Source organism: Falco biarmicus, chromosome 3, assembly GCF_023638135.1.
Source record: "Falco biarmicus isolate bFalBia1 chromosome 3, bFalBia1.pri, whole genome shotgun sequence".
NCBI lineage: Eukaryota > Metazoa > Chordata > Aves > Falconiformes > Falconidae > Falco > Falco biarmicus.
In genome coordinates, this window is record NC_079290.1 from 119,929,772 (window position 1) to 119,952,824 (window position 23,053).

The window sequence follows — 23,053 nt, forward strand, 5'->3', positions numbered from 1 at the left end:
CGAGCGGCCAGCCGCGCCTATGAGGCGTGGGAGGCGGAACGCACCGTTCCTCCTGGCGACCAATGAGAAGGAGGCACCTCAACCAATCGCGCAGCGCCTTCAACCCGGCGCGCCGGTAGGGCCGGCGCTGGGAGGATTTAAAGGGGCAGCGCCGCCTGCGGCCTCCGAACAAAGAGAGCGCGCAGGGCCGCTCCCGCACCGCCCCTCACGTGTGGTGCCAGCGCGGGCGCCGCCCTTGTGGCCGGGCGGAGCCGGTGCGGAGCCCCCGGCCGCGGGCAGCGAGGCCTGGGCGCGCTCCGAGCAGCGCGCGGGGCTGTCGCCCGGCAGGGTTAGCCTGGGCTCGTTAGGGCGCTGCCGTGCCGGGCCTGGCCCAGCCTCTCCCGGGCCCTGGCTGGCGCTCCCGGGCCGTGGGGCTGCCGGGCATTGCGGACGCAGCGCCCTCCGGCTCCGGGGCCTCTCGGGGCTGGCTGGGGTCACGTCGTGCCGTGAGCCCGGTGGGGCAGTGGGCCTGCAGGCCCGCCTGAGCAGGGAGGCAGCAGCCGCCTCGGGAGCAGCAGTTTGGACCCTGCTCAGGGCACCAGCGTGAGGGCCTGCTATTCTGTAATTAACCTGTGATGAGATGTAACTTGCCTGATCATCTCCATGTGAGTGCAGACTTGATGCAATAAGTACGTGAGTCTGGAGAAATCGGCTTGTTGGCACCAGCCATGTGGCACTGCCTTCGTCTTGTCCTGCCATTGTGTAATATAACAGTAAACGTGTGCATGGCTGGGCCCGGGCCCGGCACACCGTGCAAAGGGAATCCAGGAAATCCCCATGTGTGGATGTGCATATGGTGTGTATGCATGTGGTTGTGTCAACCGCCCCTCTTGAGTCTGGTGAAGAAATAAAAGCAAGTCATGCTGGGACTCTGAGAAGGTCCTTCCTGAAGTTTAATTACAAAATGCCTCCCGAAGACTGCCCGTATTGGTGTATGAAGTATGTATGTTTCAATCCCTGTTGATGTGGAGCATAAGTAAAAATTGTATGTGTTGCCTGATGTAAATACAAGAAGCTTTCTGATCCAGAAGTCAGAGGCAAACTTGTACAGATGTTGGAGGTGTTCAACCCATCTTGCTGAACCTGTCTGGTGGCAGACACGCCGCTTCTCTTGTGAAATTAGCACTGCCTCTGCGATTTCCCTCTCCAGATCTGGCAGTAGTGACAGCTCTTTGCTGAATGTAGGGTCTACTGTGGCATGAAGATGGAAGGAGGTACAACTGTTCACTGCCTTACCCATCAGAGTTCACTGCAGCAGTTTATTTTACTGTGAGTTGAGAACCATAGGTTTAAGGAGTTCTCACAGCACAAAAATTGAGAGGAATTGAGGGATCTGAGCACCTGCCACTTTCGTGGTGCTTAATAAGTGTCTTGAAAAGCTCTTAAAATATTGTATGTAATGGTATCCAGGAGTGAAATGTGGGTTCGAATGACATGTGTCCTGTCAGCTGGCGACTGAACATGATGTGACTATAGCAAAATGTATATTGAGGCGTGCACACTTCTGGCAGTATAATCATTCTCGTTGTTGAGCACTACCAGACCTTACAGCAGGAAGATTCCTAGTGTACCAACTGCCAAAATTAAAAGCCTTGATGGCAGTGCTGACACATCTGTTCTGCATTGGTACTTCCCAAGCCCCTTGTGGATAATTAATTATATGCAGATAGTTGTGAGCATTAGCAGGCGCAGGTTTGGGGGCAAGGGCTTTTTTGGTACTTCTCATTTCCTACCCAAAATCAATATCGATTTTGTGTTAAGCCTGATGCATTTTTGCCAGTACAGGACTTTAGCATGCTGTATTTCTGTTAAGATATTAATAATGTAAGCGATTTTTAAGTCGGTGTTCATTAGATAGAATTGGTAATTCGACATGGATTAACAAAAAGCTGCCACTCTTCCACCTCATGTTCTTTAAGAGGAACTAGTGCTAGTAACTTTTTTACTGCAATACTATACTGAAATTATTTCCCTTATAATACTGGTTCCATTGAGCAGTCTAGCTGATATTTTTTGCTGTGGTGAGGTCTGTAAGCTTTGATTCATATGACAATAGAACCTTTGTTACACTGAGGAAAATAGTTTGAAAATTTGCTGCTGTGTGCTGCAGACTGCACATACGTTCTCTGTGATGGGCCTGACTGAATTCTGACACAAAGGCACGTCTGCATCCTTCAGTACATTTGCGATTGTCTGCCCATGCCAGCAGGGCATGGGTTGTTAGTTTCGAATTGTGCTGCTCTTTGTCCTCAGTTGAAGGTGGTCCTTTCCTTCCATTTTTACTTTTGAATTTTCTTGCCCTCTATGTTTTGGGGGCTTACAATCCTTTCTTTCTATAAGCAATCCCTGCCCTGCTGTTACTCTCTGGGTGCTTGCCTGTTAAAGGCAGTACGATGTGAGAAGGTGGTATCTTCTGTTGTATTGCCTTTTAGTACAAAGGTACCAGAGCTCCAGGCTGGCTGTAGACCTCAGTCCTTTGGCTTATGGACCAGGTTCTGTTATATTGCTCCAGAATACATGCAGCTACTACCTGCCCTAGCTTCTGCGTGTGCTTTGGCAGTTGCTTTGTTGTTTGGTCTTGTCTCATGCTCTGTACAACAGCCTCAGCCCAAAATGATTTGAACGCTGAACACCAACCAGGAACAAGCTATGGCATGCAGGTAGTAGGGTTAGTCCAGTGCCAGGCAGCAAGATGAGCCTGCAAAGAGGTCCTAGATGCTCTGGGATAAAGAGTAATTTAAAATTTTTGCTAGAAAGTACTGGAATGATACCAGTTACAGCTCTCTAGGGTTGGAACTAGAGAGATGTGCAGAAAACCTGATTTAGTCCTGGGCCAAGGCGAGGGAGAACAAAAAACATCTTGGAACCAAGGGAAAGGTTAAGCTCTGCTGCAGAGAGCTGTCTTGCATCAGTCTGGGAGGGCAGGCAACAAGTCTCATGAACTGCAGGAAGTGGTGGTACTCCAGTCTCAGCCGATAGCTAAGTGGAGAGGTGAGACCTTAGCTCCTGCTGTCTGCTTTTCTGATTCCTTCAGCACCCAGGAGTCCCTGGGTGCTGGCAGGGGAACAGGTGAGCATATCTATTAGCAGACAGAGCAAAGGAGGTGAAGGGATCAGGCTTTTCAGCAGCTGTATTTACCCTGCGACCTGTTGACACTCTGCTATTGTGCTAATGGCCAGAGGCTGAGTTTTGCTGAGGCTCAGCCTGTTCCCGTCAGTCTGCCACTCCTCTTCCAAGCTTGTACTGAAATTCCTTTGTTTCCACATCAGACAGAATTGACTCTGCTGTAGCTTGTGTGCGAGCTGCTAACATACGTATGGAATACAACATTTTCTGGTGCTTTAGGCTTTTTTATTCTGACCAGTTATCGGTGCAGCTATCATGGATAACATGGTGTGGATGTGCCTGCCTCCAGCAAACATATCGTTTTCTAGTGCTCTGCATGTAGCTTTTCTCATATGTTGACCTAAGCCCAAGCTTCCAGTGGAGGAGATTTGTCTTAATAAAAAATCTACAGTCTTTAGTTACAAGTGAGGAACCTTCTGGAAGCCCGCAGTGTGTTCCACCCCCTCTAAAGCAGGGAAATTATCAGGAAAACTTCTGCCTACAGAGGCCATACTGCTGTTATTACCATGTTATTTTTTGCACATGTTTATTTTGCCTTGCAGAGAGCGAGTGTATTTGATTTTAGGAAAACATAATTAAGTATATGCTGTGTCTTTATCCTACCTAATTTCCCTTTTCTGCTCTGGAGTGGGGAGGAGGAGTGTGACAAAAAGGCCCAAAGAGACCACAGTGGGCAGCCCGGGTATCTTGTGCTAAAACCAGCTTGCTGAAGATCTGGGATGAGTCACTTTCCTCTTGTTAGTTCTGTCCCCACCCCTCAGCCAAGGATTCTTGGCAATTTCCGTCATATTTTTGTAGGATGCGACACAAATGAAGCACCTTGGGAAGAAGCCTCTGTTTGCTGCAGCAATAATTGCCAGCTGGGGTTTAGCTGTGAGCAGGGCACTTCTCCTGCTTCTGCAGTGGCCAGGCAGCGTTGGGCTGTGATCTGCAGGAGCAAGAGATGGACAGAGGATCTGGGGGTAAGGGAGGGTATGCATCTCATTGAGACATAAAAGTCACTCCAAGAAGTGAGGTATTTTCTTCATGAATCTGTGCTGTAGGTGGCTATTGAGAGTTTGGGTGTTGTGAATGGGGTCAGTCCAGCCCTCAGGAAAAATCAAATAACCAGGATGCACCAGGCTGGCAGGGAAGAGAGAAGAATCCCTTCCTTTGTGTACCCCTGTGCCTGCGGGACAGAGGGGAAGATATTCCGGCCACCAACCATTCCAGAGCACTGAGGAAACCAGAACAATAAGCCCCTCCATGGCCTGTTGTCCGAGCTAAGCGCCATCCTTGCAGCCTCACCAGTTTCAAACATCAGCTTCAGGTTTTGGTTGCTCCACACCAGAACCGCCTGAAAAGAGCCAGCAGTTTGCAGCTACTGCTTTCCAAAAGACAGCTGATCCCTGTCTTCCAGGTCACACTGGACTGGGAGGGGAGTTATGGGAAGGTCTCTAGACAGCTTGTACCATCTTAACCCCCCCATGACCATCTCAGATCCGAGGTGTAATCCTGCTTTACCCTCAGCACTCCCACTCTGGAGTTCTACAGCAAGCGGCATGCACTGAAGTGGCTGCAGTCCATAGCTGGCACCTCTCCATCTTCTGGCCCAGAAAGTGTATGACTGAACCCCAGATAAACTGCCTCATCCTAGTCACACCAATGTCCACATAGCTGGTCAGAAGCCCTGCAGTACTGCAGTGCACTCCAGAATACCAAACCCTGTTGGAGAAACGTGCATCAGACCAAATGCCACCATCTTAAATCGTCTCTGCCTTCTTGTAGCTGAAATACTTCTGGTGAGAGGTCTGTCTGTAACTCAGACATCTTGCACATTGACCTCTCTCTTACATTTTTCATCCTAAGCGCTGTCAAAGGAGCTGTGGAAAAAACACGGTACAAGCCTTCAAGCTGGTGTTACTGCCATATTGCACTCCACTTGGAAGAAAAAGCTTCGTAAAACACCCCAGATCCAATACGCTCACCTGTGATGGGGTATCGCTGTATCACAAGGAGCAGTAAGAAGCAGCATACACCCCGTGTTGTTTGGTAACTTACTGCAGAGACTGACAGTTCAAAGTTTAATAGAAGAAAAAAACGTTTCTCAGGAGATGCAGTGACGATGAAACTACACAAACCAGGATGATTTAACATCTCCTTTGGTAAAAGGCAGAAGTCCCCTTCAGACATGCACCTTGAGCCTCCTTTCCTAGTGATCAGATGCCACACAAACTCATTCTTCTTACTCACCCCGAGGAAAAGGGAAAGACATTTCTGCAACAGAACCTGCATATGAAAAGTTTTAATGAGCACCAGAACCAGCACAAGGAAAGGGTTAGGGTGCTGTGACCGGACCAGGGTGCTGGAAGCTCCTGTAGGAGCTGATTTGCTCACGGAATGTGTGGGTGGCGGGCTTGTGATTTCTGGAGAGAAGTTCAGCAGAGGGGCCCTTGGCTAGGCAGGGAGATTTGCACTGCCAGGGAAATAAAATGGTGCCTGTATACTAGGAAGGGCCAGGGTGTCACCCCCATTAGAATAAAGCAAACTGGTTTCAGGGACATTTAGGTTACTGGGACTCCCTGGAAGACGAGGTCAGTGGGTAGAATAGAGCAGAGAAACCTCATCACGAGGACAAATTGAACAGACACCACCCAGGGCATTAAGGTTTACAGCCAAGTGGAATCCCTGGTAGGAGGATGGCTGCAAAATCAATTATCATGCCAGCTGGATAAAAATAGACACCTTTCTAATTTAGCAAAGGTCCCACTGAGGGATTGGAGAAGACTGCCCCCTCCACACACACCCCTCCCTCCTCAGCACTTCTCACGTTTGCTTTGCGGTGGGTTTGGCACTTTTGGACTCCACAAGCCGTTCAACTTGCTAACCTAGCAAAAGATTTGTTGGGCTCAGAACCAAAATGCAGGCTGCTGAGACAACAGGCTGACTGACTCCCCCGGGAGTCCAACAGATCAAGAGCGTAAAAGGGAGGACAAGAGGGGGAAGCAGGAAGGAGACCGTCCGCTTTACACAGCAGCATCGCTAATCCGTTCAGCTTCTCGGGCAGCTGTAGTCGGGGGGCATGGTTTTATAATCACTGTCTGCCAGTCAAGTGCTGCTGAAAGGGACTGCTCGGTCAAGATCTACAGCTGCCTGTCCTCATCACGCGTACTTCCACTGCCCTAATCTGACAGAAATTCAGGGTGACTGCAAAGCAGTGACTGAACTAGACATTTCCCTCCAGAAGATGAGATGGGTTTATGAGCACGTGGTGAGGGACCCAGCACATTCACTGGCATAGGAGCCACGCTGAAACTTGTGCAAAACTGAGCCGCTCACAGCGGCCCAAATCACAACACCCTCACAGGGGGTCACCGCAAACCCCCTCCCCCTTACCAGTGCTCGGGCAGAGGCTCTGCAGCTCAGCTTGCACGGCAGCACAGGTAAGATTTCAGTGGTGCACAGAAATGCAAAGTAAATCACAAAGCCATGAATTTAAGCCCTTGTCTATTCCCTTCAGAATATAGTTGTCCTAATATTTATTTCAGCTATTAAATAGTCTACTGTAGCTGCGCTTGCAAGGAATTGGTCTTCTGTAGGGATATCTCACTAGTGACTCCACAGCTTTCAGGGGAGGCCAACCAGCTGACAGATACAATGGGAAAAAGATTTTTCAAATGAGTAAAAAATTTCAATTTTTTAAATGGGTATAAACTAAACAGGTCAATAGTATATAGCTTTTCATGACAGTTCTTCCCACCAGGTTTCATGTTCCTGGGGAGGTATGGAGGGGGAGATAGTATTTTTGGCTCACATTAATCAGCCCCAACTAAAAGGGATGGACCCCAGTGATGGCTCGACACGACCTCCGCAAGCTCGCTGCAACACCACCTTCCACAGGCTGAGCAGAGCCAGGCAACCACATCCTTCACAGTGCAGCCTGCCTTCCACGGCCGAGCACATGGATGACATTTCCATTAAACAAGAGCTTCTTATGGCACGGACTCTTCATTAGAGCAACAGTGCTGTCATTTACTCTGTAGACAAGATGTACCACTAGCTGCCATGTTGCACAGGGGAAAGTGGCCCAAGGGGAGCAGCTGGCTGGGGTTGTACCAGTTAACACAGGAGAAACTGGGACACCTTCAGCCAGCCAGTCACACCCTTGTCAAAACACTTTCTGCATCAAAGGCTCCAACTTGCCTCCTGCCGTTTCAGTCAGGGCTGTTCCAGCCACTCCTCCCCCGAGTCCAGCTTCACTGCAGCGCAACATACACCAGGCTTTAGCAGGGGCAGAAATTCAGCCTGTTCAGGCAGACTTACAGACACAACAGTGCAGGTGCAGAAGGAAAGGCTGTTTCCTTACCTGCCTGCTCTCATTACATAAAATCCCTGTCTTGTCAGGGCTTAGTGCAGTAAGGCTGCACTATTTCAAGAGATTACTTGCTGGATGTTTTACGATTAATTTCTTATATGAAAATTGCAAAAGTAACCAAACCTGCATAAAATTAATCTTAATTCATCCTTCTTTGTAAAGGGACTTTGATAAGGAACATAGAGAACTAGAGACAGAAAAAAACCCCACTACTGAGCAATTACAAAGTCTCTGCAGAAAAGAACATTTGCTCAGGATCTCAGCTGCCTTGTTGAGCTCCTGGAAGCACCTGAGAACCTGGCACCACCACAAGCGAAACCTCCGTAACATAGGATAGTATTTTCCCTCTCTTGTTCATGGCACTGAACACTAAGGGCAACCCTGCCCCCCCCCGTTTTTTACATTCTTGTTAGTTCAGTGTGGAGAGCCATCTCCCCCCTAAACCACAGTGACAGTTTTCTTGAGACAAAGCTACTCCTGTGTGAACAGGCCTCTGGACAGGTACTGTAAGTATAAGGGATCGTTTCTTTCAAATAAACGTAAAGCAAATAGTGAAGTTCTGTATCGGACTGCCTATTGAAGAGTATATCGTTATTTTGGAAGGTCAAGGAGGTTTAAAACCAGACAGTGGGTTATTATGTTTTTTTCATTAAACAGTTACTGAAGAGAAAAAAAGCCAGTGAGTAGTTTATTTGACATTGTCGCATTTGACATATACCACAGTATAGCTGGACAAATTTGGATTACGTTGGCCAAAGCACAAAGTCAGCGCTGTTACACACCACGGTCTGTACCAGCCATGGACATTCAGCAACAGCATCAGCTTAGTCATCGTCCTTCAGCTGCCTGATCTTGTGCTTGTGGCGCTCGATTTCTTTCTGCAGACGTTCGATCTCTTTCTTGTGGTGGTCGATCTCCTCCTCATGGTGTTTCCGTAAGGCAGAGAGCTGCTCCCGCTCCTTCTCCCTGCGAGAGAGCACGGTGCGAGGTGCAGCACCCGCACGGCAGGGGGGGTCCTGGCTGTGCATGCGTGGGGGCGCTCGGCTGTGGCTCTACGTGCGTGGCTCCTGGCTCTGTGTGCGTGGGGGGGCTCGGCTGTGTGTGCGTGTGTGGGTGTGTGTGTGTGGGGGGGGGGGGGAGGCTCGGCTGCAGAGGGGATCCTGGCTGTGTGTGTGGGGTCCGGCTGTGTGTCTGTGGGGGGCTCGGCTGTGTGTGCGTGGGTCCTGGCTCTGTGTGTGTGTGTGTGGGGGGGGGAGGCTCGGCTGCAGAGGGGATCCTGGCTGTGTGTGTGGGGTCCGGCTGTGTGCGCCCGGGGGGTCCCGGCTGTGTGTCTGTGGGGGGCTCGGCTGTGTGTGCGTGGGTCCTGGCTCTGTGTGTGTGTGTGGGGGGGGGGGGGGCCGCGCTCACCTGAAGTACCGCTCCTCCTCCGCCGCCTGCTTCTTCCCGAAGGCACCGCCGGCCTCACGGATGGCGCCGCCGCCGCCGCCGCCCTTCCCGGCGCCTTTGCCCAGCTCGCCCAGCTGCGGGGAGAGACGGCGGTGGTGGAGGAGGCACCCACGGCCCGCACCGACGGGCACCCGCGACCGGGCACCCGCGACGGGCGCACCCACCTGGTCGGCGCCCGAGCCCGAGCTCCAGCGCTGCTGCTGCGCCACGAGGGCCCCGCGCAGCCCGCCCCGCGCCGCCGCCGCCACCGCCGCCATTGCCGCCTGCCCTTGGAGCGCCGCGCGGACGAGGCCCGGCACGGCCCCACGCGTCACGGCGCGCGCATGCGCAGCCCTCGCGCCCGGCGCTCCGCGGCCCGCCCGGCGCTGGGGGCCGGGCCCTTGCGGCCGGCGGGTCCGGTCTGGCCGCGCTCGCCCGCCCCGCGGCGCGGCGGCTCCGGCCCCCGCCCCGAACACACACCCCGGGCGGAGCGGCCGGGACCGCGGGGCAGCGGGGCGGGTCCTGCCGCCGTGGCGCGCGCGGTGGTCACGTGCCGGGGGCGCCGCCGTGCTCACGTGTGTGCGCACGGCATCACGTGGTGCTGGCGATGGCGGCGGCGGCGGGGGAGCCCGGGGCGGGGGGCGCCGCCGAGGAGGCGTTCCTCACCTTCTACAACGAGGTACCGGCGCCGCCGCGGCGGGGGGCGGCCCGGCCCCGCCCCCCGGGCCCTGCCCGCCCGCGCCCGGCGTCCGGCGGCCTCCCCTCCCAGCGCCGGGGCCTGGCGGGCCGCGCGGCGCCGGGCCGCCCCGAGGGGAACGCGCCGGGCCCCGGGCCTGGCCGGTGCGGGCCCTGCGGCGACAGGCGGGCGGAGGGCGAGCGGCGCCCGGGGCGGGCCAGCGGCAGGCGCCGGCACGGGGAGAGCGGGCGTTCCCCGGGCGCGCCGGCCTCTGCCGCCCTCCGAAGGGCCCCGCTGGGGCAGGGCCCCGGCGTGCGGCCCGCGCCTCGCTGCCTCGCACCGAGCCGGTGGGAGCTGCGCGCCGCCCGCTCCGTGCCCGCCTCCCCCGCGGCGCCCGGCCCCTGGGTGGGCAGGCGGCCCGCGGGCACGGGGTCTGTGAGCCCCCTGGGTGGGCAGGCGGCCCGCGGGCACGGGGTCTGTGAGCCCCCTGGGTGGGCAGGCGGCCCGCGGGCACGGGGTCTGTGAGCCCCCTGGGTGGGCAGGCGGCCCGCGGGCACGGGGTGTGAGGCCCCTGGGTGGGCAGGCGGCCCGCGGGCACGGGGTGTGAGGCCCCTTCCCCCAGCCCGTGCAGGGCTCCACGACTTGGTGTGCAGCTTGTGTGCGTTTCGCTGAGCCTGCCGGCGGACAGGCAGTGCCGCCGTGGTGGGTGCCGTTTTTTTTAAATAAAGACAAGCCTGACATGCGATGCAGGGTTTGGTTTGGCCTAATACCTACAGAACTGAACTGTGCTGGATCACCTGTGGTCAGAAGGCGGTGGTCTCGGGTACTTGCACCGGTATCACTGGAGGTGTTTATGGGCTGACCTGCCGGTGGGGGGTCAACAGTGGTGGGGGGGGTAGGTGCCCAAGGAGTCACTGTGGCACTGCCAGTGTAGGAGCAAGGTGAGGGGAAAAACCACAACTGCTGAGCCAGCCATGGGAGAGAGAGGCAGGAGTGCTTTCTTGGGTTCTTTATAAAGTACAATGTTAAAAATATTGTCATGCGGTAGAGAAGTCTGGAAAGATGTACTCTGCTGGCACTTGAGTCAAATAACTACAGACTTGGGATGAGCAAGAGGTATTGTGAATTGTAGCATGGAATGATGATGACTGGTCTAAGTAATCGCGTGGGAACACAGGTAAGCACATCGTGATGGTCAGTTAATAGAGATCTCTCTTGTTCTTCAGGTAAAACAAATTGAAAAACGTGACTCTGTTTTAACATCAAAAAACCAAATTGACAGGCTGACCCGACCTGGATCTTCCTATTTCAACCTGAACCCTTTTGAGGTTAGTTTGAATGTTTTATCCTCCCTTCTTCTGACTGCGTATACCAACTTCCAGATTTACTGGGTATTTATTTCAGTAAAAAGATGGAGCATAAAGAAAGAAAAATATCTCTACATTACTGTGCAGAAGGCTTACAGAAGACAGAAAGGTGGTGTGTGTCTTCCTGCTCTCTTTTTCACTGTTTTATGTCAGGCACAAACTATATTCTTTTGACACATTTCCTTTGTGCAACAACACTAGAAGATTTGGCAGGTTAATGCTAGGTACTTTCTGAATGAGACTATAATGGCTATAGGTGGCATGCCTGTCAGGTCCTGTTCTGAGCACTTTTGACGTGGCATTTCTAGTTGTGTCTTTTATTTTGGATCTTCATCCCACTGAACCTGCATAGTGCGTCGAATGAGAGAAGAACTTTCACTCTTCACGCTAGTTAGCAATCTTTGAGGAGTCACTGGAAAACGGATAATTCTCTCACACATTACATGGTTTGATTCCGGTTGCAGTCAGTTAGGAAGTCCTGATGACTATAAAAACTGAGGAAGACAGTGGATAAAACAGTATGGTGTTCATCTGGAGCTGGCTCTTTCCCTGTTTGTTTTCCTTCCTGATACCATCTTTGTCTGCGTTTTTAAAGTCTCGAGTGCCTTTTGTAGTCCCAATTTAGAGCTGGTCAGCCAGATCAGTTGGCAGATTCACCTTGACAGTGTTCGGTGCTGTGTAGACTGTAGTACTTGACTTGGAGAGTAAATTAAGAAAGCCATTTAGAAGTAGACGGTAGCTTTCCTGCAAGAGAGTGCTTTTTGTTTACAGATTCTCAGTGTCAGACTAGCAAGCGTCTCCATTGAGTAGGCTCACTTGTTGCTTAGGACTTCTGTTCAGTAAATTAATTCACAGAAGAGCTCCTAAACTCTGCTGCATCCCTAAAGATCCATAGACAGGTGGGCTCGTTCATGGAAACCAGACAGTAAAACCCTCCTGTCTTTCAAAATGATAAAATCAATAAATTCTTACAAAGTAGTACATTTCTTGCCCAAAGTTCTCAGTTATGAATGATCTGACAGTGCCCCAAAGTCACCATATGCTTCCATTTCTGCCAAACTAGGCATTGCTACAGGACTGGCTGAAGGTTCAGACCAATTGTGGCTATTTAGGGATGGCAGCTGTCTACATAAGACTTCAGTGTGGAAAGGACACTGGCGCAGTCGGAGGAATCTAGCATGGCTAAAAGCAGAATGTCCCAAACATGGTGTCTCTCAAAATGTTTCTGGTTTGCTAGGTGAAAATTCATCTCCTGAAACAGCACCCTGACGGGGGGAGCTTTCTGGCATTGTGTCTCTACACCAGTGAACCAAGTGTGTAGAGCTTGCTACCAGGAACCTGAAACATGGGGAGTATCATTGAACTTGCTGTGCTCTCATGGTCTCTTTCAGGTACTGCAGATGGATCCTGAAGCCACAGATGAAGAGATAAAGAAAAGATTCCGGCAGGTATTTGGCTTTTGCACCTCTGGAAGAAAACTAGAAGCTCTGTAGAGATTGTGCAGCTGTGCTTGGGAATGAGAGAAATGGTGGTAAAGCTATATCAGGGTAGAGCGGGTAGCCATTTGGGGAAGAAATGCATAGAACAATCTATCAATAAGAGGAGAGCTGCAGAAGCATCCCTGGTCCATGCATGGTATACTTCTTTGCCTGTCAGGTGTGGGATGGGGCTATTGCAAACTGATACGCCTGTGTATAATCAACTAATTAAACTTCAGTTCAAAGAGAAGGTCAAAATTTGTCAGAAGAACTGAGAAAAGGTATTTTTCTCAAATACATGGACTTGGATCCAAGAGTGTATTTTCTGTGAAGTTTCTTTAAGGATTTCAGTGGTCATTTTTAGCAGCTGGGTTACACTGAGCAGCCCTGCTCACTGACCTGTCTGCAATGTCCCACGCAATGCAGGAAATGTTACACGAGACTTTGTCTGCTGACACATCTGCAGCAGAAATTTGAATTTTATTGGTGCATGCAGCAAAGAAACACAGTATTTGGAGGGCTGGAGCCTCCCACCTGAATTAGTGTTGTAAACGTCAAGAATTGTCTCTAGGCAGGAAGCTGTGCTGGCTGACAGACAGACGTGCCTGCCAGGTTGGTGATGGGATACGGGCTACTGCCCTGTGTGGGAAGTGGGAGGATAACCTTTTAGTCTGTTGCTGACTTCTCAGTTCTGCAGATCAATAAACTGGGGATGTCATAGCTTTAGGCTGATAGAATACTACAGGGAAATGGTTTGAAGTCAATGCGAAGAAATGAAAAAAGTGCATGGAATTGTGTATTGAAGAAATCAAACACTAAATACAGAACGTGGAACAGCCAACAGAAGGAAAAAGACATTGACTGTAGCAAATGATGGAGTCAATCAGCAGCACGCTGCTGTTCAGGACCGGGGGCAGACCCTTTTCCAGTGAACTAGAAAGTGCCATCTGCAGAGTTCAGGAAGTAATTATTTTGCATTCTTTGGCACTGATGCAATTTCAGTTGCTGCACTGTGACTGGTTTTGAGCACTATACTAGGAAAGATGCAGATAAACTAGACAGTCCGTGCAGCAACAGCAAAAACAAGAGGTCTGGGAGGGGAAAAAAAAGCCATGTGGGGAAAGTTGGAAAGGAAGGTGGAAGACGTGTGCTTTCCCAGCCCACTTAAGGTTGCCCTAAAGATGATGGTGATCAATGTCCTGTCTCTGCTGGGTAGAGAATACAGCAAGGAGTTTTCTTAACTTTCAGTAAAGGAGCCTAAAGGAAAACTTCCCCATTCTTTTTAAACAGATATTTGGACAGCCTTAGGTATACTGGCGAACTTCTTGGGAGGCGTTGTTGAGTAGAAGGTAAACTTTGAGGATGATCTTTGTAGGTTTGTTTCTTCTTCAGACCAAGGATATAAAACTTGCATGACCAAGGGGTTCGTATCAGCCCCAGGCACTGTAGCAGTTTTTCTCAGACAGCCTGTTTATTACAGGGTTTGTATTAGATTTGTAAGGTTTTACTGATGCATACTTCCACATGCTGTCAGCTGATTTGTCTGTATACAAAAGAATATGTTCCCCTGTGGTTCCTTCTATCTGAGACTATTTCCTTCCTATCACAAAAAATCTGAAATATTCTTGATCTTTTAAAATGGTCTTGATCGCTAGATCCTTTTCCTTGCAGTTGTCAATATTGGTGCATCCAGACAAAAATCAAGATGATGCAGATAGAGCCCAGAAGGCGTTTGAAGGTAATGCTGTCACCCTTTTTCTGGGCCAGTGTATGATAGTAGTTGGACTGCTATTTTTCTGTAGCTGGTTTAAAGGTTTTTTAGGGGTGGGGGCCCCACAGGTGGGCAGAACTGCTGTAGAGGTGCTTCAGATGAGGGAGAAGCAGTTCTCGCATGGCATTTCATGGCATTTCAGCAGAAAATGTCACCAGGTGGCAGTAATTGCATCGACAGTTCGCAATGGGGACAAACACGTCTGTGGGGTTTTGAGATTGTTGAAGAAAAACTGTTCAATCTGTGCATTAGATTCCATTCAAAGACCCTACGACAGAAGTAATATGATGGGTTTAGGCGTATGCTTTGCGTTATGCCATTACGCACCTTACACTTCCCTCATGCCCTGTAACTACATCACTTGCTAGGACTGATACTTTCACCCTGCTAACTCCAAAAAGTATCTGACAGTTTCTGCGATTGCTGTACCCCAGAACTTACTTGATTAATCGTGGTATCACTTACCTAGATGTATTTAAAAACACAAAACAAACCCTAAAACCAACCAAACTTGCCAGATTTTAGGGAGCAAAATTTGTATGGTCAACAAATAGCAGTCTTGTGATGCCTTGTGAATGTGACTACTGGTGCTATTAATGTTGATGCTTTTCGTTAGCTGTAGATAAAGCATACAAGTTGCTGCTAGATCAGGAGCAGAAGAAGAGGGCCTTGGATGTGATACAAGCAGGAAAAGAATATGTGGAACACACTGTAAGTATTCCATAGGAATGTCCGGGGTGGGGGTTGGTGGTAATCAGTTGTTCATAATTTGCTTTTTGGTATGCCTGTTGCATGTTTCTGTCATTAAAACGTGAGCTGAGGAAGACTTGTGGTGGAGCTGTGCAGGTGAACTCTGAGCTCTTTATGGCGTAAGCAAACGTGGTTTGTCCAAGACTGCTGTTGAGCCCAGTGCAAGATAATTCAGTGAAATTCAGTACTTGAAATAATTAGGTCAGACCACATGATCTGACCTAAATATTTTTTTTTTCAAGTCTGTGAATGAATGATGCAGTTCAGATATCTGTAGGTGGAAGAAAGTAGATGATGACAGCAGGAGACTGGGAAGTTTTGGGGGAAATGATCTATAAGATAAGGAGCTTGTATTGCGTTGACCAAAAAGTTGGTTGCGTGATGTGGGTAGACTAAAACAGAACAAGCTTGAGAAAGCAAATGATATGTGAAAACTCTAAACCAAGGAACACTTTTATGTTCTGCTTGTTTTTACTCTTTTGAGTATTGCAGAGCAGGACAAGCTTCCTGCTGTTTTGGATGGTGTATATTAGATATGAATATATCTTAAAAATAAAACAAAAAATAACCAACAAAGGGATTATGTTGAATGAATAGTATGTAAAATAGTATTTTTAGTAACTATGGTTAATGTGATAGTCATCTTGTATGTGTTTGTCTGGACCTAGGACCAGGGTGGTTTGGTCTAAAATAAAACATTGGTCCAAATCAAGAACTTCCTGTCGTCCAGAGTTCTTCCCACACAGTGAAGCAGGAATGCAGAACTACTTGGATACAATTATACTTTTTAAGCTCTTATCTTTGTTCTGAATCTTTAGGTGAAAGAAAAAAAGAAGCAGTTGAAGAAAGATGGAAAACCTCCCACTGTAGAAGAGGATGATCCTGAAGTTGTAAGTCATGCACTGTTCAGAGAAACTGGGGAGTACAAAATGTGTTTCAAGGAATTAGGAGTCAAAACCAGTACAGAAGTATTTATTGGCCTTAAGAGTGTTGTAAATCCTTGCACTTGAAGAATAAACTCCGATAAGCCACTGTGTAGAGTACCATGTGTTGGATAATACCTGTATATTTTAGAAAATAGTTTAACTGTAGTGTAAAGATTAAATAGATCATGAGATTATATAAATCAAAATACCCTGTTCTCTTCTTGGAGCAAGGCTTCGTTGCTCGCACATTACACAGTCTTTTTTGAATTGAATTTCTTGTGTTCTGAATGCTGGAACTGTAGCATTCTTGCTGCCAGCAAAGGCATATATAGAACCCACTGCAGCATGTCTGAAATGTGCTTTTAGTGACATTTTGTAGTAAGAGCTGTTTGGCTTCCATATAGCACTCGAGGACAGATGTGCTGTTCTGCCACAAATCACTTTTATTAAAAAAGGCATGACATAACATAGTTCTTACCTGGTTTCTAGTCTGAAAAAGTCAAGTGATATTAGAGGTTTTAACAGAATGATAGGTAATTATCAGACACTGATAGCATTAGTCTTATTGTCATCACCTTTCTTTTTACTACAAAGTGTTTTTTTCCTCTTAATGTCACCACAGTAGCCCCTTAAACATCTTATTTTCCATTGATTTTCAGAAGTCTCTTGCTGTTCTTTAGTAATGAAGTTTGGTTTAAGTATACTGATGTTCCCTGGAACTGGAAGGCCAATGCTAGACTTTTACAACACATCGAGAAGGCCCACTGGGGCATTACTATCTGAACAGTGATGGAATTTTCTGGTTTTTGTCAAAAAAATTGCAAGACTTAACAGAAGACTAAGAGAGCTTGAAATGAACAGTTCTATTTAGGCACAGCTTCGTGAAGACAAATGAAAATGAGACTAATGTGAGACTAATAAGTAGTTGTTTCCCGGTGTCAGGGCAAGAATCTAACCAGTGTTTCATGCGTTTTCATATGCCACTGCTACCGACTACTGTCAAGGCAGGATTTGGGACTATGTAAACATACGTAAAATGTAAGAAGCATAAAAAGAATGTGAACCATATGTAAGTTAGACTGCTCTGTTAACGGGCATTATTTTGACACTGGGTTTGTGTTTTACAGTTCAAACAAGCTGTATACAAACAGACGATGAAGCTCTTTGCTGAACTGGAAATTAAGAGGAAAGAAAGAGAAGCAAAAGAAATGCATGAAAGGTACGAGCAGCATTCTGCTTGTGTAGTTCAGGCTCTTCATCCCTTCTCATGCTTCCTCAGAGAAGATAAGGAATCATAGAGTCTTAAAAAAGTCTTGAGTTGGAACGGGCCTCTGGAGATCATCTGGTCCAACCTCCTGCTGAAAGCGGGGCCTTGGATTAGATTAACGAGGGTCCTGTCAAGCTGACTTTCCGTGATGTAGATTCCGCCACTTCTCTGGGCGGCCTGTGGGTTGTAGACCTCTGTGCTTGAGAAATGCAAACAGGAAACTTGCCCTCCTGTATTTAAGACATTGATAGGTATCTTATGTACTCTTACAGAATCGTAAAATCATTTTGGTTGGAAAAGAGCTTTGAGCTCATCAAGTCCAATCGTTAACCTGGCACTGCCAAGTCCATCACTAAACAGTGTCCCTAAGTACCACATCTACGTGTTTTCTAAACACCCCTGGGGACGGTGACCCCTCCAGCTCCCTGGGCAGTAGTGCCTGTCCACCCTTTCAGTGAAGAAATGTTTCCCAACACCCGATCTAACCCTCCCCTGGCGCAACTTGAGTCCGTTTCCCCTTGTCCTGCCTATTGTTATCTGGGAGAAAAGACTGACACCCCCCCCTGCCTACACCCTCCTGTCAGGGAGCTGTAGAGAGCAAGAGGGTCCCCCTTGAGAGGCCAGCCAAAACACTTAAATGGTGACACATATCTGCATGTTGTTAGCATGCAAATAATTGACTTTTAATTGTAATTCAGAGATACCCTGTGCCATGTGTGATCCTGAACTATTTTAAGTGTTTTGATCACATGTTGCCTGAGTGCTCACTGTGGATGCACTTCATAGAGCAGAGTTTCTCGACTGGTCAGTGAAATCAGTCTGGGAGATGATTGCAGGGCACTGTTTTTGATTACAAATTAAAATTAGGGGGGAAAAGAATGTCATTCTTACCTTGCATGCTCAGGTGCTTATTAACTTCCCAAAGCGTGTATTCTCAATAGTTTCAGAGATTTACAGCAAAAGTTATGGAGTGCAACTTGTTTTGCCGAGCAAGAGAAGCTGACTCAATAATTAAGTCCATGCATGCTGTCAGTGATGCCAAACCATCTTTCCTGGTTGTTGCTTTTCCAGATTTGTAATAAAACTGTATTTGCTGTGCTATCTTAGGTGTACATATTTATCTTTTCTGATAAGCGCTTTAATCTGCCAAGAAATCACAAGAGCCTTCTGAGAGTTTTCAAAGTATTACTGTGTTTCTTTAAAGTAGGTGTTTATGTGTTCACGGCTTCTTTGTGGCTTCCTTTCCAGGAAGCGGCAGAGGGAAGAGGAAATTGAGGCACAAGAGAAAGCTAAACGAGAGCGAGAATGGCAGAAGAACTTTGAGGTAATCAGCAGCTTAACTTACAGGATAGGCCTGAGTGATTCTTGGCCATGCTGCAGGGAATGCCCCTAAAGGGGGGAGAGACCTTTCGTCTGCAGGTGCTATAAGACAGTTTAAGTAGACACTTGGTAAAAGATCGTGCACAAGCCTGTTTTTTTGTCCTCGTGTGGGGAGGAGAGCCCGCTGATAGGGCTTTTCCCAAACAGGTCTGGTAGATTATGATACAGTATTCCTCAGCTCTGTCAGCAGTTCATTCTTGTCCCTAGCCAGAAACTTGAATTGCTGCTAGCCCAGGTCACTGGTCACCAGTAAAACTTAATCTGGCAGCTGTTGAACCACTAGTGTGGACGGTTATCGGTACTTTTCAGCCTGGTTGCTAACACTCAGGGAATCTGTACCTCCTGTGAATGTCAGACATGTGAATGACAGTCACTTCCCTTTGACCCTTCCACGTTGTATTCAGGGTTTAGGTGTATCAGAAGTAGCTTTATGGTTGTTGTGCTGCTATTCTAGGGGTCACACCTACAACCTGCCAAAATATTTGATCTAGCCTGTAACTCTCCCCTCATTACACACCAGAGGCGAAGTCTTGTGGCATGTGGTGGGTGGAAGGCAGGAAAGAAGTCAGTAATGGTGTGCAGGACCTCATGAAAAGATGAGCTAGATTGTTCGCTTAATCCAAAGGTGGGTAGCAGTCTATTCCTCAGTTCAAGAGGACTTTAAAAAAGAGGGTATCCGGGAGAGAAGCATGCGAGCTGGACTAGCATCCTGTGGAAAGTGGAGCTGCACGTCCTTAACCAGTCCTAGACAGCTGAACCTCAGCACTTGCACCTGTTTTCTCCAGAGCCTTGTTGGTGACCATTTAATCCACATGAAAAGGCAGTGGCAAAGCCAGGTGTTCATGTCCAAAATGCGTCATGGGAATACACAAGAATAAGAAGCTTATTTCTGCTTGTGACCATCATTGAGAGAGGGTGATTGAAGGCAAAATAACACATGAATTCTTAGCTGCTCCTGTGTGTGTGCTAATTCAGTGACTGCCTTTAAAATGCATCCTTAAGGAGTATGTGTGTTGCTGCTTTGAATGATATTTAAACTGTAAGGAAAAAAAATTAAGTTGGTATTTTGCAGTTGTGGTGCAGTTTCAGTTTAAAAGAAACCAAAACAACCAGACAATCCCAACACAAAAATCCCAACCTTTAAAGGCGCTCACATTGTACCTCTGCACTGCTCTTCTGGGCTCTCCTGTTCCAGGTGATTCCAATCCTTGTCTGCATACTGTATCTTAGTTCTGATCCTGTCTCTTTACCCTGAAGACCTGTAGGTTTTGTTCCTTGTGTATGTTTTGCAGTACTTCTGAATCCTCATAGGAATATCTGTGTCATCCAAGTGGTTGCCTGCTGTTTCTAGAAGCTATTCATAGGCTGCTTTGGGAGCTGAATTATATCTTGACATATTTTACAAGGACCAGGCTGGAACATCTACTTTCCCTCAAAATTCGCTTTCTTGGTAATTTCAAGAACAGCTTCCACCAACAAACTGTAGGGAGACAAGTAGGTTAGAACTGAAGTTGCCATACAGTCTTCTTATTCCTAGCAAAAATGTGATCACAGAATAGTTGAGGTTGGAATGGACCTCTCAGGTCCACCTGGTCCAACCCTCCTGCTCAAGCAGGGCCACCTAGATTGAGTTGCCCAGGACCATGTCCAGATGCCTTTTTAATATCCTCAGTGATGGAGACTCCACAACCTCTCTGGGCAACCTGTTCTAGTGCTCGGTCACCCTCAATAAAAACTTGTTTCAGATGTTCAGGTGGAGCCCCCTGTGTTTCAGTTTGTGCCCATGGCCTGTGGTTCTGGCACTGGACATCAAGAAGAGCCTGGCTCAGTTGTCTTTCCACCATTTTTCAGATACTGGTACATATTGATGAGATCCCCCTGAGCCTTGTCTTCTCCAGGCGGAACATTCCTAGCTCTCAGCCTTTTCTCATGAGAGATGCTCCAGTCCTTTAATTTTCCTTGTGGCCTTCGTTGGACTCTCTGTAGTATGTCCACGTCTTTCTTGCACTGGGGAGCTCAGTGCTAGACACTGCACTCCAGTGGTGGCCTCACTGGTGCTGAGCAGAGGGGAAGGATCAATTCCCTCAACCTGCTGGCAATACTTTGCCTAACACAGCCCAGGACACCATTCACCTGTTTTGGAGCAAGGGCATGTTGCTGGCTCATGGTCAGCCTCATGTCCACCAGAACACCAAGCTGCTTGCCAGCCAGGCAGCCCCCAGCACGTGCTGGTGCCAGGGGTTGTTCCTTTCCCAGGGGCAGGACTTTGCACTTCTCCTTGTTGAACTGCATGAGGTTCCCGTCAGCCCATTCCTCCAGCCTGCCAAGGTCCCTCTGGATGGTGGCCCTCTGGCCCAGCGGCCTCTCCTCCCAGTTTTGTGTCATCTGCCAACTTGCTGAGGGTGCACTCTGCCCCATCCTGCAGATCACTCCTAGTGTCTGGCCTTCCCTGTCCTGCCATGGGGAAGGAGGGGAGCGAAGCAGACAGGTATTGTCACCAGAGCCTGAGTGCAGCCCCAGTATTTATAGCTTGGTCAGATGGGCCTTGAGTATGGATCCCATGCTGTGAACTGGATCATCCCTGGACTTGTTCTGTCCTGCTGTGAAGTCTTCAGCCTGTAGGGATTGTAAGTTGGCTTTGTGGGAGGGGCGTGAGGGTTTTTTTGTTTGGTAAGTTTTGGTTTTCTTATTTCCACATGAGGGATTTCTGCTGCTCTGCCGGTAGGCCAGGGAGAGGAGAAAAGAGTGGATCAGAGACCTTTTCTCATTGTGTCTTTGTGATGAAGCTTGGGGCAAGAAGCATGAGATAAGACAGCAGTAGGTTTTCCTTGTCTCTTTTCCCTGCCTCCAAGCTGCAGCACAAGCAGAGCCATCTCAAGGATGTGGGACACAATAAGGAAATGGCACGTTCTGGGCTGACGGATTAGGAACATCCAGTGGAGATGAGGTTTGTTGTTTCCTTTGCACATCAGAGGATTCAGCAGGCTCTAGTCAGGACCGTACAACCCAAGCTGGTTGCTTCTGAAACGAGAAACCTGCACAGTGCTTATACTGGTGTTTGTGAGCTCACTTGTAGTTCCACTGTGCTTCATCTATCGCTCTGGCTCTTCGCAGTGGCTTTTCACCCTGGCTGCCAGGGTGCAGCATGCTGGAAGGGGGAAATTGCTATTGATCTCTTGAAAGTGGTATGTACTGCTCGTTCTCTGGCTCTTCCACTTCTTAACTCTCCTCTTCCTCTCTGTTGTTCCCAGGAAAGTCGAGATGGTCGTGTGGACAGCTGGAGAAATTTCCAGGCAAATACAAAGGGGAAGAAAGAAAAGAAAAACAGGACCTTCCTGAGACCTCCCAAAGTAAAAATGGAGCAGCGTGAATGATCCTGGCAGCACTGCCCAAGTGCAGCTCCTCACTCCCCTCCCTGCTTTTAAGGACTCATTGGCACCTAGAGTAAGAATTGCTTTTTAGTAGACTGTTTGTTTCCAGTACAATTAATTATTGGTTGAAGTATTTTTTGTACTCTGTCCATTTGAACTAGGGCCATAGTGTGAACTGGGCCAGGAACCCGCTACATGTAGAACACTTAGCTTAGGAGGGTCCACACCATTATTGCTGTCCTGTTCGTCTGCTGCCCTGTAACTCGATGTTTTGTACTTCACAGAGATTGTGCTGTTTCATTTCTGGTTTGAGAGCTGAACAAAATACTGGAAATGCGTCGGTACCTTTCCAGCCATCATCTGTCTCGGCAAGTTCAGATGTGGAAAGGTCCGAACTGACTCTGGGGATCTGCTCCCAGCACTGTGCAGTGCAGCTGTCCTGCAGGTAAAGTCCTGCAGCTCCTCACTGAACTGAGTGGTGCTCGGAAGGAGCCTTCTCCCAAGATCTGATTTCCAAACTAAAATCCCAGCTCTCAGGCTTAGACTTCTGTTAATCTCAGACCAGCCGGTCACTTCCTGTAAAGGAAAAATAACTTCTCTTGATTAATAGTTGAGTTGCAATGGTCTGTATGTAAAATAAATTTTTACCCAAGTTACCAGTTTATTTTTCTTGGAATTATTCAAGCATACAATTGCAAGGGTGTGAACCAAGTGCTGGCCATTGAAACGCTGCTGCTCTTCAGCATGAGCACTCCCTGGTAAGGGTCTGCTGTCATCCCAAAGTCTGTTCTGACTTGAATTTTGAAGTGACAGTCCCGCAGAGTGGCACCCAGGGGGATGGGGAGAGGATCTCTCTTCCCTGGGTGGATGCAGGTGTGCCAGTCCATCCTGAAAACAGCCTGTTGCTGTGCCTTTGGGAGTGTGGATGGTTGGGAGGACAACTCAAGCTGGTTGCTGCCATAAGAGGTAACAAAAAATGTTTTCACAAATACATTGGAAACAAAAGGAGGGCCAAGGGTAATCTGCATCCTTATTGGATGCAGCAGGGAACATTGCCACAAAGGATGAGGAAGAAGGCTGAGGTACTTAATGATTTCTTTGCTTCACTCTTTAACAGCAACAC

General features: G+C 48.6%; 1 protein-coding gene across 1 annotated transcript; it reads left to right on the forward strand.

Moving 5' to 3' along the window:
• The first annotated feature begins 19 nt into the window (after positions 1–19).
• On the forward strand, positions 20–22,586 carry DNAJC8 (DnaJ heat shock protein family (Hsp40) member C8). The gene is made up of 11 exons (XM_056331553.1): positions 20–115; positions 8,404–8,453; positions 8,969–9,623; positions 10,847–10,948; positions 12,379–12,435; positions 14,137–14,203; positions 14,853–14,947; positions 15,805–15,876; positions 17,040–17,131; positions 18,428–18,503; positions 21,811–22,586. The coding sequence occupies exons 1-11, from the start codon at positions 20–22 to the stop codon at positions 21,931–21,933; spliced, it is 1,485 nt and encodes a 494-aa protein (XP_056187528.1). The 3' UTR covers positions 21,934–22,586.
• The last annotated feature ends 467 nt before the right edge of the window (positions 22,587–23,053 follow it).

Excerpts from the sequence above, each read along its gene's own strand:
- DNAJC8 (XM_056331553.1), top strand. The coding sequence starts at position 20 with ATGAGGCGTGGGAGGCGGAACGCACCGTTCCTCCTGGCGACCAATGAG. Across the intron at positions 15,877-17,039 it reads AAGAGGATGATCCTGAAGTT|TTCAAACAAGCTGTATACAA; the intron begins GTAAGTCATGCA and ends TGTGTTTTACAG. Across the intron at positions 18,504-21,810 it reads AATGGCAGAAGAACTTTGAG|GAAAGTCGAGATGGTCGTGT; the intron begins GTAATCAGCAGC and ends TGTTGTTCCCAG.